The 15,771-nt window shown below is 35.8% G+C and overlaps 2 protein-coding genes across 3 annotated transcripts in view; one reads left to right on the top strand and one right to left on the bottom strand.

Moving 5' to 3' along the window:
• LOC124166111 (3-phosphoinositide-dependent protein kinase 1) overlaps positions 1–15,123 on the bottom strand; it is a 34,300-nt gene extending 19,177 nt beyond the window's left edge. The window contains exons 1-6 of one of the 2 annotated variants that reach the window (XM_046543758.1): positions 14,995–15,123; positions 10,555–10,758; positions 4,972–5,014; positions 4,708–4,863; positions 3,348–3,492; positions 529–656 (exon numbers count right to left, since the gene is read on the bottom strand). In XM_046543758.1, the coding sequence (XP_046399714.1) occupies positions 529–656; positions 3,348–3,492; positions 4,708–4,863; positions 4,972–5,014; positions 10,555–10,758; positions 14,995–15,018 (700 nt within the window). In that variant the 5' untranslated portion in view covers positions 15,019–15,123. Of the gene's footprint in view, positions 1–528; positions 657–3,347; positions 3,493–4,707; positions 4,864–4,971; positions 5,015–10,554; positions 10,759–14,546; positions 14,819–14,994 lie in introns of those variants that run through there. The other variant, XM_046543760.1, reaches the window with a different exon arrangement.
• Positions 15,124–15,181: 58 nt separating this feature from the next.
• LOC124166109 (myocardin-related transcription factor B-like) overlaps positions 15,182–15,771 on the top strand; it is a 298,259-nt gene continuing 297,669 nt past the window's right edge. The window contains exon 1 of the mRNA XM_046543755.1: positions 15,182–15,271. The gene's annotated coding sequence lies outside the window, so the exon portion shown is untranslated. The remainder of the gene's footprint in view (positions 15,272–15,771) is intronic.

Genomic DNA, 15,771 nt, shown 5'->3' with positions numbered 1-15,771 from the left:
TTTTATTGTGCTACTCAATGATCTTGGTGTAACAATAATTGATGTCAATATAAGACTGTTCAATAATTGAAAGTGGTTATTTGTACCCATGAATAAATATTAATAGTTAATTCATTACTGAATCTGATAAAAATAATCATAAGAATTCTTTCTCAACAGCAAGCAAGCCATCCTTTTTTTTAATGCTCATTTGTGTAATTAACTATGTACATTGCTTACTAGAAATCTAGGAAGGGGGAGCATGGTAGCTGAGTGGTTAGAGCACTTGGCTACAGACCTAAGGGTTCTGAGCTCAAATCCTGGGTGAAGCCTTCAGACACCAATGGAATAAAATTCTCAACGTATGACGTGGCCCAGGGAAAGTCACTGACCCCTCTACCCTGTACCTGTGATATTAACTCACCAGTGGCTTAGTCTAGGGTGAGCTTCACCTTCACCTATCTATACCAACCTTATGGTCGAATCATCAAGTGATCAATTTCTATATCAGAAAACATAAATTACATGGCCTTAAACATAAATACTTACCAACATCATCACTACACTCTGCTTCAACTTCCTTTTCATCATCCGGGGAAAGAATTTTGGCTGAGCCAAAATCTGTTATTAAGATATGCATATCTTCATTGAGGAGAATATTCTCTGGTTTCAAATCCCTTAAATTAAATAAAAAAATATTTACTAATACCTAAAAGAGTCCACAGTATTTTCTGTTTTTTCACTTTCAGATTTCTTAGACTTTCAAAAGCTTTAAGTGCCCGTGCGGACACAAGGAAAAAGCTCCACTCGGTGCCTGTACAGGTACGTTTCAAGGGCATTAACTGGCAAATTTGAATCAAATACAGAAGTCAAGGGCAACCGGTGGGAATTTAAATCAGATGGTTGAAGGTTATGGAGGTTCCTTTTTAAGTACTTACATCAATAAAAAAAAGAATGGACCATTTGTTTTACACTGGTTGAAAAAATATTACTTTTTTTAACCCTTAACCAGTAACGTGCGGTCTGAGGGACCGCTGCGTTTCTAAAAATATGAATATTTTCAAAATAAATATTTCAAAGTATCTATAATTCTCGCTAGCTTCATATTTTTGCATAACAAGGACATCCCACTCTTAAAAATTAATGTTCCTTTTATTAAATTTTGTAAATTTGAATTTCAATTCGATTAGCGGTCCGTGAGACCGTACGTCACTAGCATAAGAAAGCATCAAGAAAGGAATAAGCTGGATAAATTTCATAGCTACTTACTACTTAGCCTTCCAACTCTAACATTTAAGGCTTTTTTTAATCTGGCGACATATTGATGCATAAATAGAATAATTATAACTCAAGTGTTTTGGGCATCAGTTTTTTGATCCTGCTTCAAATCACAATTTTTAATGACAAATTGGTTCGTATTAGGAGTGTAAAAATTTTAATATAAGTTTAAGAATAGTTAAGCATTCAAACAAAAATTAAACAAAACAATAACAATGGCGTTGCAACATTTTATGAATTTTTGATTTATTGCGGTCTCCAAGACCGCACGTCACTGGTAGTGAAACAAGTATTTCACGTCACTGATTAAGGGTTAATGACTGCATTAACCCTATTAGTGCCACCCTACTTTTCCTGGTACACTGAAAAATGCAAGAGCTTTTTTGGAAAATTTTTAGATTTGCTCTAAAAAAAATTTATAAAATGCCTAATATGCATTTTCTGATAGGGGCGCAGATAGGAAATAAGGCTAGGGGGGGTTTTAGGCACAACTAAAACTGGGGTATCTGGGGGTATGGCATACCCACCAGGGTAAGCGGGAGGTGCAGGGGCCCTCACCAGAAAAAATACAGATAAATAGTGAGTTTTATGGCTTTCTGAGGGATATTTTATAAATCCTTCAAGAATTATACCAGTAAAGTAAAACCTCTATACATCATAAACCTCCATACTTCATACCACCCCACGGTCCCATCAGATTTATATGTAAATTTATAGGCAAACCTCTATGTAGTGAACCTCTTTATATCGTAAAACCTCCACTTATCATACCAAGGAGACACCCCTGAGACAGCCTAACTACCTCTGCAAATCATACCGAGACAACTAAAGACCATTAATGTAGCCGCGATTTCGTACATGGAATGACATTTTCAGTGATAAATGTTTCACCCCTATTTTTTTTTGTTATATACCTTTATTATGTTGTAATTTTCATGTTAATCATTAGTTGTGGCCATTTCGTTCCATATGAGAGCATACCTAACAGTAAATAAGAAAAAAAAGGTATCCAACTATCCTAATCATTTTAAGTGACTGTTGAATTAAGAGATATTACATCGTTTTCTCTCGAAACATGTTAAAAATCATGCGATAGCGCTCACTTTCTGTAATCATTAAATTGTAAATACATATATGTTCACTAATTCATGCATGTTTATTTAAACGCATAAATATAATGGTTTGAAGGACAGTGGTGCCTTTCATTTACTAAGGATATGAAAAAATGGTGCTTATCACTGAAACCTCTCAATAGTGAACCTCCATAGATCAAAATGGCCCCAAACCCCCCCCCCCCCCCCCGCTGCGCCACTGTTTTCTGAAGCTAATTATTTTTCATGCTCTTGTTAAACTAACAGGCATGATAAGCATGACAGATACTAAAAAAACAGTTACGATAGTTACATGAAGCACAACATAATAATAAAAATAAGAAAAATAGAAGGCACGAGTAATAAAACCCAGCTAATAGATCGGCCCGTGGCATTCTTCGCACATACCCCCCAGGCCAATAGGTCGGCCTGCTAGAATCATAACAGTTAAGGTAAAAAAAATAAACAAATACACAGAGATTTTTACTTGCACTGAGAAATTTTCCGGTCAAAAAAGCAAGGTACAGACAACAGGTTGGTTTCCTTCATTTAATAGAACTAAATCCATTCACTGTGGTTGATGGTCCACTACTTTTCCATCCATTAAACACATATGACTTGAAGCAAAAACCTCAACTTTAAAAAAAATTAAAAGTGAATTTTGATCTCATATTAAATAGGTCAGAATGGTAGCATTGATGCAACCATATGTTTGACTCCAGAGGTATATTTTCATGGCCAAGGATAGACAAATTTTGATTGCACCAACTTATGACAGTATTTCATTACTGTTGAGCTCTGACAAACATGCAATATCCATAATGTTTAGAAGATATGAGTGTGAATAACCTGAGAAGAGTTTTTTATCACAGCAAAACTTCTATTTTATATATTTGAGCGTCTGCCGAAAAATTACAAATTGGAAGAAACACAAAAAAGGGAATATTGTTAATCAGGAAGAATTAGCAATTAGTAACTAGTTATGGCAATGACTCTTACCTGTGTATAATACCTAAACTATGGAGGTGCTCCAATGCATGGAGAACTTCTGCTGAATAAAATTGTGTGCAAGGTACGTCCAACGATCCCACTTTCTCAATGTGATGGAGAAGCTCACCGTTTTTGGCGTAACTTAATACAAAATCTGAATTGCTTCATTAAGGATGATACTTTAAATTGAATACTTATAGATTAAATTAGTACTAAATTGATTTTTCAGCAGACGAGGACATCAAGACCACCAGATTAGCCAAACCAGGTAAAAATATACCAATAAATTAAGAAATTAATTTTAAAATCCAAATATTTACTGTAACTAAAAAGGAGAAAATAAACCACCCAGCTTTCACCCAAGGTAAACATTTGACTTCATGGGGTGAATGTTAAAAAATAGGAAAGACTAATGGTAAAAATAAAAAACATGGTGCACATTTGCTCAGTATTTGACACTGGAGTGATATAAATTCATCACATATATGTACTTGAGATTTGATTTTCAGTGTTATAATGAATACTAACAGAGAAAGCATTTGATTTTAGATGCTGAAATTGATGTGCACCACATTTTAGGCTCTGAACACACAGTCTTTTACCTCTAAAATTTAAACGTGGGATTGGGCCAAGACATGATGGTTTGCTTTCTTCTTTTTAGTTCAAATAAAAATGTAGATAGAAAAAAATATTTCTTTCAAATTTAATGTAATACATTAAAAGCTTGATTTTACACAGTTGGAGGGACAAAAATATGGCACTGTGAGTTGATAGCTAATTCGGAAGTGAGTTAAAAATGAGTTGCAAGATTTTATCTGGAAGGACAAACACATCAACAGACGAGAAAGTGACTTCCTAAAAATGTAGTGAAAAATCATCAGTGGAAAAAGTGAATTGCTTAAAAATGTAAAAAAATCATGGCATAACACCTCTAAATAAAGAAAGTAACGTTGAGACAGTTTGAAAATCTTCCTGAATTATGATAGAATAAAATACTTTGGTAAGCACCACTTTTAAATATCTAAAAGCATTAAGAGGCTGAAAATTATAAGCATTCATAGAGAAATTCACAGTCAACTGATAACATTTGCTGCCTACACTGAAGTTTTTGGAAACAACAACCTACAATGGAGCTTCCAACAACACCTTAAAATTTAAGGTTCACATACATTTTTTCAGCATTAATTCTCTAATATCTCTCCTGTGGTTTCATTTTGAGAGCAGATTTTTTATTCCATCTCAACAACACCTATTCTCAATAAGAAAGAAGAAAAATTATTCCATGGAAACCACTCAAAAATTTAAAATTAATCAGGAGAAAATATACCTTAAATAATCACAAATGCATAGAAACTATTTTAAAGGATACAAAGCCTATTGCTATCCTGGAATGTGCAGTCAAGTTTCACAAAGAAAGGAGCTGTTAACCGAGGAACGCTTGCCAATAAGTTGAGAACTTCTTTTTCCCTTTTAATGTATTCTGTCTTTTTCTCCCGAATGATGTGTCTCTTATCACAAACTTTAACTGAAAGAGAAAGCAAAATGGAAAATGAGTGATACATTGAATAACATTGAACAACTGAGCAGCATCTCAAATTATCCAATAAAACAAAGCATTCACAAGGTAACATACTTGCAAACTCCTTCCCAGAATGAATATATTTTGCTAAGTACACCTGCAAATAAAAATAACAGAAAGTTAAAGGGTAATTAATTTTAAGAACACTGTTGTAGTAAATGTTGAAAGCAAAACAGCAACATTGGATTAATAATAGCCATGAACCAACTTTTGTAGTTACATCGTATTGCATAAACAGATACCATGGACCTGAACCCAGGGTTCCCACTCTAACCTCATTATAAAATTCACGGTTTTTTCCAGGTTTGCACGGTCTAAATGTCATCAAATTCACGGTTTGTATATGGGGCATTTTAGGCAGAAATATTGATCACGTAAAAATCATCGACCGAACGTTAACTACAATAGTAACAAACACAACAGATGCCTTGAATGCTAACACAGCAATGACAGTGCTATCCCTTATGACGTCACCTATCGTTAGAAAAACTCATGTCCGGCTAGAGGGTGTGAGTGGGAAATGGAGAGAGCAGGGTGGCAGGGAAGTGAAGAAGTGCCTGATTTTTTGCCAGGATTAATGTCTTCCAATCGCAGGCTTTAGTTCAAATAAAAATGTAGATAGAAAAAAATATTTCTTTCAAATTTATTGGAATACATCAAAAGCTTGATTTTACACAGTTGGAGGGACAAAAATATGGCACTGTGAAAAAGTAGTGAGTTGATGGCTAATTTGGAAGTGAGTTAAAAATGAGTTGCAAGATTTTATCTGGAAGGACAAACACATCAACAGACGAGAAAGTGACTTCCTAAAAATGTAGTGAAAAATCATCAGTGGAAAAAGTGAATTGCTAAAAAATATAGAAAAATCAACCCTTAATCTTTCTTTAATTCCATCTATCGTAGTTTTACAATCAAGTTTGGGAGATTTCTAAGGTTTCATGACGAAATTCACGGCTCTTTCCAGGTTTTTTCACGGTACACGAAATTCACGGCTTATTCACGGTTGAGTGGGAACCCTGTGAACCTACCCTTCCCTTCTCTTTCATCCTCTTTTGTTTTAATTATAGCATGTAGTTCTCCCCCATATAGCAAATTGTAGATAGGAATGCTGTTTGGTAACCCTGTGCATATTAAAAGAAAATAGTGATGGCACTTTTCCACAGGTTTAATTAAAGTATGACGCATTTCAACCGTTAGGTCATTATAAAGTACAATCCTTTTTAGGTCATTATCAAGTACAATACTTGTCCTTGATAATGACCTAACGGTTGAAACGCGTTATACTTTAATAAAACCTGTGGAAAAGTGCCATCTCTATTTTCTTTTAATACTTACAGGATGTCATTGCACTAAATTTCACCTGCTTCTGTTACTTTTATTCAGAACCCTGTGAACTCCTATATTAAGTAAAACTGAAAACTTGAAAAAACCAGATTCACTTTAACTTCACTCAACAATTTTTTCGGGATCATTTTCTAGCACATATAGAGAACCTTTTCACACTTAGTTTCATGAAATTCTAATATTTAATAATATTCAATTAAAAGTAATCTGAAATTTTCCAAAAGTACTAAATGTATCAAATACATAGTGTAATTTTATTTATAATTACCATATTTTTCTGAATATAGTCCCTTTTTTTTCCAAAAATGGCCATGGTAAAAGTAAAGGGGGGACTATACTCAAACCCATTTTTTAAATTTTTTCCTGAAACTCAAAATTAGGGGAGTGACATTTTGACTATTGTATTCAGAGGGGGACTATGTTCGGAGAAATACGGTATTTACGAATGGCCATTTTCTGAGAGTTTTACTATCCCATACATTATGTACGACATAGGAGAATGCATAATTTCTAGGGTAACAGAGGGAATGGGAAGTGACCGTCCAAAGCAATAAAATGCGGGTATGCCGCTACCCATTAAGACCCAGATTAACAAGGCTTTGGGATCTATAAATGACCCTTCGACTCATTTTCCATAATTCTGGTACGTACAATAAATTAGCAATATGTAAATCTGTGTAATTCTATTCCTTCAGACAGCTCCGGACAAAGAAGTAAAAATGTTCCTAGGTGCCCTAACTGGGATAGCCTTTTCCTTGGCAGGGCTCCAGCACTTAAGGGTCAAACTGCTTCTACTTCCACAGCTATCAATCCTAAATTCATTAAACCTGATCCTTAGCTGGTATCATGCTACCACCCCATGGGTGTACCCAGCGAGGGGCGGGAGGGAGGGGGGCAACTGCCCCCCTTAGAAGCAAAAATCGCATACGTCTTCAAGCAAAAGCAGTACTGAATTGAAACAAAAGTATTCAACAAATTTTCTTTAAACCCACAAAAAATGTAATACATAAATTAGTATAAGATAAGAAACTAAAATAAAACTTTTTTCGAGGAAATAATCTTATAAATTTCATGGCTTGGCCCCCCCCCCCCCCCCTAGTTATGATCCTTGGTATGCCCTTGTATCACCTCACTCAGGCAAAGGTCTTCAATGAAGCACAAACAAATTAGAGAGCAAAGTCATTTAAAACCTTGCAATCAAACAAACGACAAGGGAAATAATATGCTTGTGTCTGTTTGTGCCAATCTTTTTCTAATCCTGAATTCCCCAATTTTCAGCATCCTTAGCATAACATAAACAACACATGTACAGTGCAACCTCGATAAAACGACACCCCACGGTGCACCAATAAACACTCGTTATAGCGAATTGTCGCTTTACCGGAGGTGGAGCAAATAATAGCCAATATGTATACCTGTTGTGAACAGTTATACAGGAACAGAGTGGTGCGGTGACAGATAAATTTCTATCTGATAAACGTAAGCATAAATCCAGACAAAAGGTGATGTTTAATAGCATCACTAACTCAAACAACGACTAATTGTTTGGTGTTTTCTTGGCCATGGTGTCTGCCATCAAATGCTTTCTATTCATGCAACTCATGGACGTGCGGGTATGCTGACGACTGCTTTCTGCCACCCGAGGAACAAAAGAAGATCAAGCATTCGTGAATGCTAATACCACAATATTTTCACCAAAATTAACTACTTATTTATCAAACGACAGTATACCACATAAATTTGAGACTGAACACTCCGTTAACTTCATTTCTAACAGATCGCTAGCAATTACAGAGATTAAGTAGTCTTGATGTAAGTTTTTCCGGCGATGAAACCCTCGCTAAGGCTAGAGCCAACACCAAAAGGGCCTCGTAAAAATGAATTTTTTAACACGCTTATTATAGGGTCAATTGACGGAGCATCGGCTATATCTCGTAATAGCGGGGGTCTCGCTATAGCCCGTACTCGCTTTAACGAGGTTCCACTGTACATTATCAAATTTAGTGGACCCCATCTGCGTTAGATTAAGCTCCCCACCACCATTTAGACTGTTTACAGAAAAGTCATCCACCGCGACATACAACCTGAGATATGAAGTCTAACTTGACCCACTTGGAGTCGAGAGAAACATACATCCAAGATAAAAAAAAATAGAGTTCTAGCTAATAAATGAATTTAATTTATTTCTTGAGCACCAAACTAATAGGGATGTTTTTCATTTACCTGAGAGGTCAACGAGAGAATAAATTTGCTCAAAATAAATTTTTTACACAAATTTAATATTGAATGCTAAATGGTCTCATAGCTTCATAATGAAGTCCCAACACGTGAGGAAGACAGTACAATTGTTGAAAAGTTGGTGAGGAACCCATACACTTAAATGCACCAATCCTCAAGAGCGATTAAAAACCTAAGAGAAAAATATGTTCCATGATTACTCTTCATGCAATGCACCCCAGGAATATTCTTTTAGCATCAAAGGATGTCACAGTTGGAAGCACACTTTTGTAAGTTGTTTGTAGATCCAAATCAAGTATTTGACACCAGCAGCCAAAAATCTTAGCTTTGGAATGGTAATGGCATGAATTAAACAGTAAAGAGGGCAGCTGGTTTTCGCAATTTTTTCACGGTGTCTGTCAAGATGATGATTAATGTTAACAATATTTTATGAGATGGCTTCCATGAAATAAGCTCTCATAAATAAATTTTGACTTAAATTTATTTTCATCGACTAAAGTCATGTCTAAATGGCATTCAGTACGTGTGCACTTTCGGGACAGTCTGGGGATATCAGCAACATCTGAACCAGACTTGAGCGTAATATTGAAGCTGGCATCGTTTGCTGACAACATCAAAAATGTAACCTCCAGAGGTCTCTCATGAAATTTACCTGTTTGTAGCACCTATGCATTGGCAGATACATATGCTGCAGAGGAGCAATCCCTAATCCAGCATGTAATTAATTACTTCATAAGAATTGAACTATTTTGTGCCTTCAGCCAAAGAATGTAGGCCAAAATCAATGTATTTTACAAGCTCAAAGATTTCGTCTATCAAGCCTATCACTACATTTCAATGCAAAAAGACTAGTCACAAATGTAATGAATTTGACTATTTGCACTCGAAAAGGTCACTATACGGAGGGGGCCCAATTGGTTGATTTCCGTTGTTCTATTCTAAACACTTTTTTAAAAAGCCTACAGCATGGCAATGAATGCAGTTCTATCCCATTTTTTCCAATATTTTACAGGATAGTGTTTACAATGTGAGGAATAGCATTGAAAACTTATGAATTAGATAAATCACATCATAACGAATATAAATTTAGGTCAACAAGCCCAATTATAGCTCATTTCCAGGAAATTAGGATCTATCTGCCCATCATCAACGTGAGTGGGGACTTTAGTCAATCCAATTAAATATGCAGTTGGTGACAACATATCTAGACGCTGACAGAAGGATCCTCTTCTGTAATGTTCATGGCACTCGATCACCTCTATACACTCAATGGTGCAGCCACCATCAGATATTGTATTCACTAATTTTAATAGAAAGTGGGAAATTACACTTGCTGAATGGTATTTTGACGGTAGTACCTTTTTTTAACAGTAGAAGGACCAGACTCGTCATTTTTATGGGTAAGCTCCACTTACTTAATCATACTTCCAAGATTTATTTTCCATTGACTTCATTTTTTCTTTTATTTATTTGGTATGTTGCTCATTTTTTTAAAAATATATAACTTGATTCTTTTCATAAATAAATAGATTTATTCCATCAGACTACCTTAAAAGCAAACACCCGTCAAAGTGATAGGTTAAGCGTTTCCACTTTATTTGCATTGGTAAAACGTGTTTTTTAGGAAATCAATACACGATAATACTTCCAGTCATTTTGATGTTTTAGTTGGCAACCTTATGTATTTAAATTCTTCATTACATTTTGAGTGGACATGAGCAACATATCTGCCATACCACGGGGCGTGTGATAGGCCATCGCAGGAGAAGCAGAAGTGATGTGATACCGTTCCTTTTAAATTTTTTATTGCAAAATGATTTGTAAATAATTACCCAATTATATTGATAAATAAAGAAAAGGTTATATTAATGAAGTTATCAATTAATTGTAACATAAACTAAAAAATATTTAAAATAATTGCTACCAATCAAAATGACAGGCCCTTCAAGGTAGCCCTACGACCCCGGTCCTTCTAGTGTTAATACCATATAGTCAAATGATAATTGGCCATGGACAGTTTAGAGAAAAATAATGCAAATGTTTCAATGGACTTACAGTTGAAAAACTCCCTTCTCCGATGGCTTTTCCAAAAATATAATCTTTTGGTGACCTTTTGGCTGGCGTCTTTGACGGAGGGGGTGAGACCCCCATTTTGGAGACAGAGTCCTGACCAGGGCTCAAATTTTCACTCGCCACTATACCACTTCCGCCAACACCTCCCACACTCGCCACTACTTGCTGATGTGCTGAGGCTAACCTCTGCGGAATAATGCACAAAGAGAGAAACCAATGAAATGCAATCAACACTCCAAAAATATATCAAATGCATTAGGCTACGGTTACTATGCATACGAGTTCTGACAAAAATGTTTTCTGACGAGTACCTACATTCGAAATCCAAGTCATAACAAGGTGGTTACAATGGGCGTGTTATCTACTATTATGATAGTCAGTACGTTACTGCAAACACGAAAAAATTTGATGACTTATATTTTCTTGAAAGACCGTAATTATGAATTCATTTTTGCCATGGAATATCTCTCTTGTGATAGTTTTTGTCTCTCATATCCCCCAAACATCTGTTCCCGGACAAAAGACTTTTCAATTTATCCTTATCCATAGTCAAATAACCAATTCACTCGAAATTCAACTCACTTATAGAACACTAACATCAATAACACACCCAAAACGGACGCAATTCACACAAAAATCAAACTTATTTGACTGCTACTTCTGTCGACAATGTGTATGTTCTGACATGATAGTCACTGCTAATGCGATCACACACACTGGAAGACAGGTGTTTATTTGGACAAATTCGGACATATTCATCAGAACTCGCATGCATATTAACTGTAGCCTAGTGCTGTGTTTACAAGAAACATTCACCTCTGCATGCATGCACCAGGACAAATAATCAGATAGATTCACAAAATTAGAACAGCGCCATTTACTGGCCATCAACTCCAGAATTTGTGCAATTTCTATGGTAAATGTGTCTAAGAACCTACCCACGGAGGTAAATGCATCATATGAACACTGCTCTAGACATAATGAGATTTCACTGTCAAAGTTTGAACATACAGAATGAAAATACCACATTGCAACTCTGGAATTTGAAATATCAATTGAGTATACCCAGTTAAAAAACATTTATGGATTAAAGCTAGCACCATCTAATGAGGATAAAAGTAATTTTTCTCATACAATTTCAGATGCATGAAAACCTGCTAATATTAACCAGCCCTTATTAGACGAGGTAGCCAGGCGACGTCGCCAGTGTTGAAACTGGCTACTCAGCTTGTCATGGGTCATTGATTCTTATGGACCTTATTACACGAGAGTAGCCAGCGATGTAGCCACACTTTGGCGACTGACTGGCTTCTGAGCCCTGTCGCCACTGGCTACCCATACTGGCGACGCTGCGTTGTAGCATACGGAGCTTATTACACTAGGTCGCCAGTGTCAAGTCGCCACTCGGTCACATTGAACGACAAATATTTTTATCAATACGGAATAAATTCTGGCTACATTCCTGGCTACTACATTTGGTAGCCAGTGCGTCGCCAGCTACTGCCGCTGGTGACGTCACCTGGCTATCTCGTCTAATGAGGGCCTTAATAAACAATGTACCACCAAAAGTTCAATGCAAGAACGAAAGGATGACAACTGGATAGGATCAAAATTCACTTACTAGACTTTGAAACTTGGGTTGTACTGAAAACCTTTTAAGAACTCCACCATAAGATACAAGATACTCCAAAAAATAGTGCCTTTCAAAGAGTATTAATACTTTACTTCAAAATAAAATGCATTTTCCTAGGCAAGGATACAGTTGGTGATGCATTCATTATGATTTATTAAAGTCATTAATCGAGGAATAGCTGTTCAATGAGTAATTTGTTCATGAGTGTGAACCAAGATGAAATAACGATTCGCCATAAGATACTTCAGAAAAATTCCACTAAACTGCAAGATCATTGGCCAAACGAAAGAGGGGATCAGATTGATGTGGTGTTATATAGTATGGCTTTATTAATTCAGTGGACCTGGGTTCACATCCCTGGAGGTAGTTAGGGTATTATGGAGGTTATCCAACCCTGGTTATAGGGTAAAAATGAATGCATTTGAGAAATACAATTACTTAACCCATAATGCTTCCAGTTAGAAGTGAAATAAATTGTTAACAATGGTAATTTAACAAATTTTCTGTTGACTGCTGTGTGTGACTCATGTAATGTATTTCCTATAATGCTGAATGAAATTTAGCATGTACTGCTGCATGAATCATTTTAATTTAATACCTTCAAGTTACCAAGCTGCTAGAATTCCAGTCTACACAATCCATTACTTTTTAAATTAAATTTATGAAATTTGGAGCTGTTTATCATTTTTTAGCACCATATTGATTATTTAATCTCCTCTGTTTTATTTGTGTTTTACAGGAGTTTTTCCTCATGGATTTAGTATAACTGTTGCCTATTTACCAATTAATTTTGTAATTTTTCTAGTTTATTGTTTGTGATGGCATTTTTGCAATGTTCCAGGGGACTTCATTTCCTGGAACAACAAAAACCATTTTCAATTTCAATGGCTTGAGAGCTATGAGGAGGGCACTTGTTATGCTGCACTATGTCCTCACGGTAGGGAAGATAAAAATCCTGCCCTCCTTGGCACATTCTGATAAGGTCAGGCTAATTCAGACACCTAATTTTTCTCAACCCAAACTTTCCTACCCTTCCCTGGAGGCAAATATTACCCAAGCTGTCACTTGCCGCCTCCACATACCACATCATACCAAAAGAAAGAAATGAATACAACATAGTTGAATGACTTGCAAACAAAATTATCAATTTCATCCTACAGTGAAGAGAAGAATAAAAAGTAAGAAGCAGGTAATGGAATTGGCTAAGTTTACAGGTAATTTCAGAAAAAGAATTAAAACAAGGAAACTAATCAGGAAGTTCTACACCACTCTAGGCCTTGACTTTAAAAAAAAAACTCCTACATTAACGGATGGAGAAAAATAAAGCCATTCTTAAACAGCAAAGAGGTAACATTTTTAGGTTTTGAAAATAATATCTTATAAAAAAGACGACTCATGTAGAGTAAAAGAATAAGTTTCACATAAATATTAAAGAGTAAAAAGTATAAAAAGGTTTTTTTTAGATAAATGGTAAATAAGAGACATCACTAATATGTGTATACAAATATTAGCATACTTAGAAGAAAAAAATATAGCACTGAATATGAATGTGAAGATGGAAATACCAGACCAGACATTAAAAAATATTGCACAGTACTGTATGTGTTGAGAAGTAGCTAAAGTTTAGAGTAAAGGACTTCACCTCTCACTATGTTGAGAGCACAACTACTATATTTATCAAACTTATTTAGATGATGGTAGTAGGGGGAGAGTTAGGTTTGATTATACTGAAGAGTGATTTCATCAAACACATCATCAGCCATAACTGAAGGTTGATAGATCAACAACTAGTTTCCATTAGGTGGCAGAGAAATATGATATTAGGAAAAGAAAACAATTCATTAGGTCAAGCACTTCATGGAAATAGCCTCAGTCAATATGAATAAGATAAAAGAAAATTGTAATAGGAAGTAGCAAGAACATTGCCCATAACAACTTTTGGAATGGAGATGTAAATGTGTGCCCCATTAATTGATGAGTAAAACTGTCCAATTTGGATGTCAAGCATAATCAAAACAAAGAGGAAAGTGACAATCAGGAAAATGGCAAGAAGAGAGAAAAATATCTGCGGAAGAGAGAAAAATTTAAGTAACAATTTTAATTTTGATTACCATGGCGTTTTAAGAGGATCTTCGGGATCCAAAAATTGGCAATAAAGATTTGAAAACTGACCAAACCCTTGACATTGTAGATTGCACGAATACCAAATGAATACCCCACTGGTGAAAGAACATATGCAGTGACTGTGATAGATTTAGCATCTAAGATACTATAATGCGAGTATTACAAAGAAATGAAGCAACAAATGATTACCGTACCATCATTTCTCAGGGCCACTCACCTGTACCGCAGGGTTGCCAGTTTGATTACGCCCCCCAGTTCACGAAAATAAGTATAGAATTAATTTGGGCACATAATTATTTATGCAATGACGTCTAATCGTCTCTCTTGCCCAATATGAAACATATTCAGCCAATGACTCCCAGAAACGTATGTCAAACTGACAAATGTTGTTACGTAAATAAACATATTCTCAGAATATTCAGGATTGCGTAAAGGTTAACAGAAAGTAATCATATTATAAAACGCGCTAGTGACACGCTCACATAATAATGTTAGATAAGCAAATGTGCGAAAAATACGTACACACTCAATAGAACAACAGCGAAATCGATCCTTGACCCCTAGACTCAGGAATTTGCAATTTCCGGTTTATTTTTCGGGACTGATTCTGAGACACGGAAATTATTCATCAAATCAAAACAATGCATAAAACTAACATGACTTACAATTTGTCCGGAGGCATCAGTCATCGCGGTGAATACACAACAAAGGAGCGAAACCGGTTAATTTTGTGGGGATGGATTCGTTTACTACCATCAAGCAGTGGCCATATTGCCTTTGCGTTGACTGCTGGGAAAAAAACATTTCATACGGGGAATTGTAATGGCTGCTTTCATGCCGCAGTGTGTGACAGGAGCTTCCGCAACTGTTATTGTTCCTGGCCGTCGGTTGGCGAGAATTTCGTGATTGGTGACCTACCTCTGATATACTACTTCTCAAGCCGTAAGTTGCTGTTTAGAAAACTTTTAAACTAATTTTGCTTATGGCCGCACCCTCCAAGAACTCAGCCTGCTTACATGGGGTTTCGTCAAGTTTCGTGCTAATATTGACCAATTATCCTTAGTTTGCGTTGTTTACTTGAAAAAAAGTGCGTAGAAGAAATTTAATATTAGTACTTTAATTTCCTTTAAATTGCAAGGTAGTGAAAAGTGTTTGTCTCTCACAATTACACTTAATAGAAACATTTGTTCGCAGTACACAATTTGAAAGTGGAGGATTAGAAAGTCCATTCCATGTGTTTTTGGGATTTTAATTGCACGATGTACCCTTTAATGCCATTTAGTTACTTAGATTTTGTTTACTAATGCTCTCAGTGAATTTGGTCGACTTCTCTGGACCAAGATTGTTGGGACAAAACGTTTTGATGTTTCGGATTTGGTACTCTATGGGATATCTCCCTCGGGAGTGCATATTCAGATGTGTCTGCAGTATTTCTTGTTAAT

This window comes from Ischnura elegans, chromosome 9 (genome assembly GCF_921293095.1).
Source record: "Ischnura elegans chromosome 9, ioIscEleg1.1, whole genome shotgun sequence".
In the NCBI taxonomy this organism is placed as follows: Eukaryota; Metazoa; Arthropoda; class Insecta; order Odonata; family Coenagrionidae; genus Ischnura; species Ischnura elegans.
The sequence above is the reverse complement of the archived record's forward strand: the minus strand, read 5'-3'. Positions and strand labels throughout refer to the sequence as shown.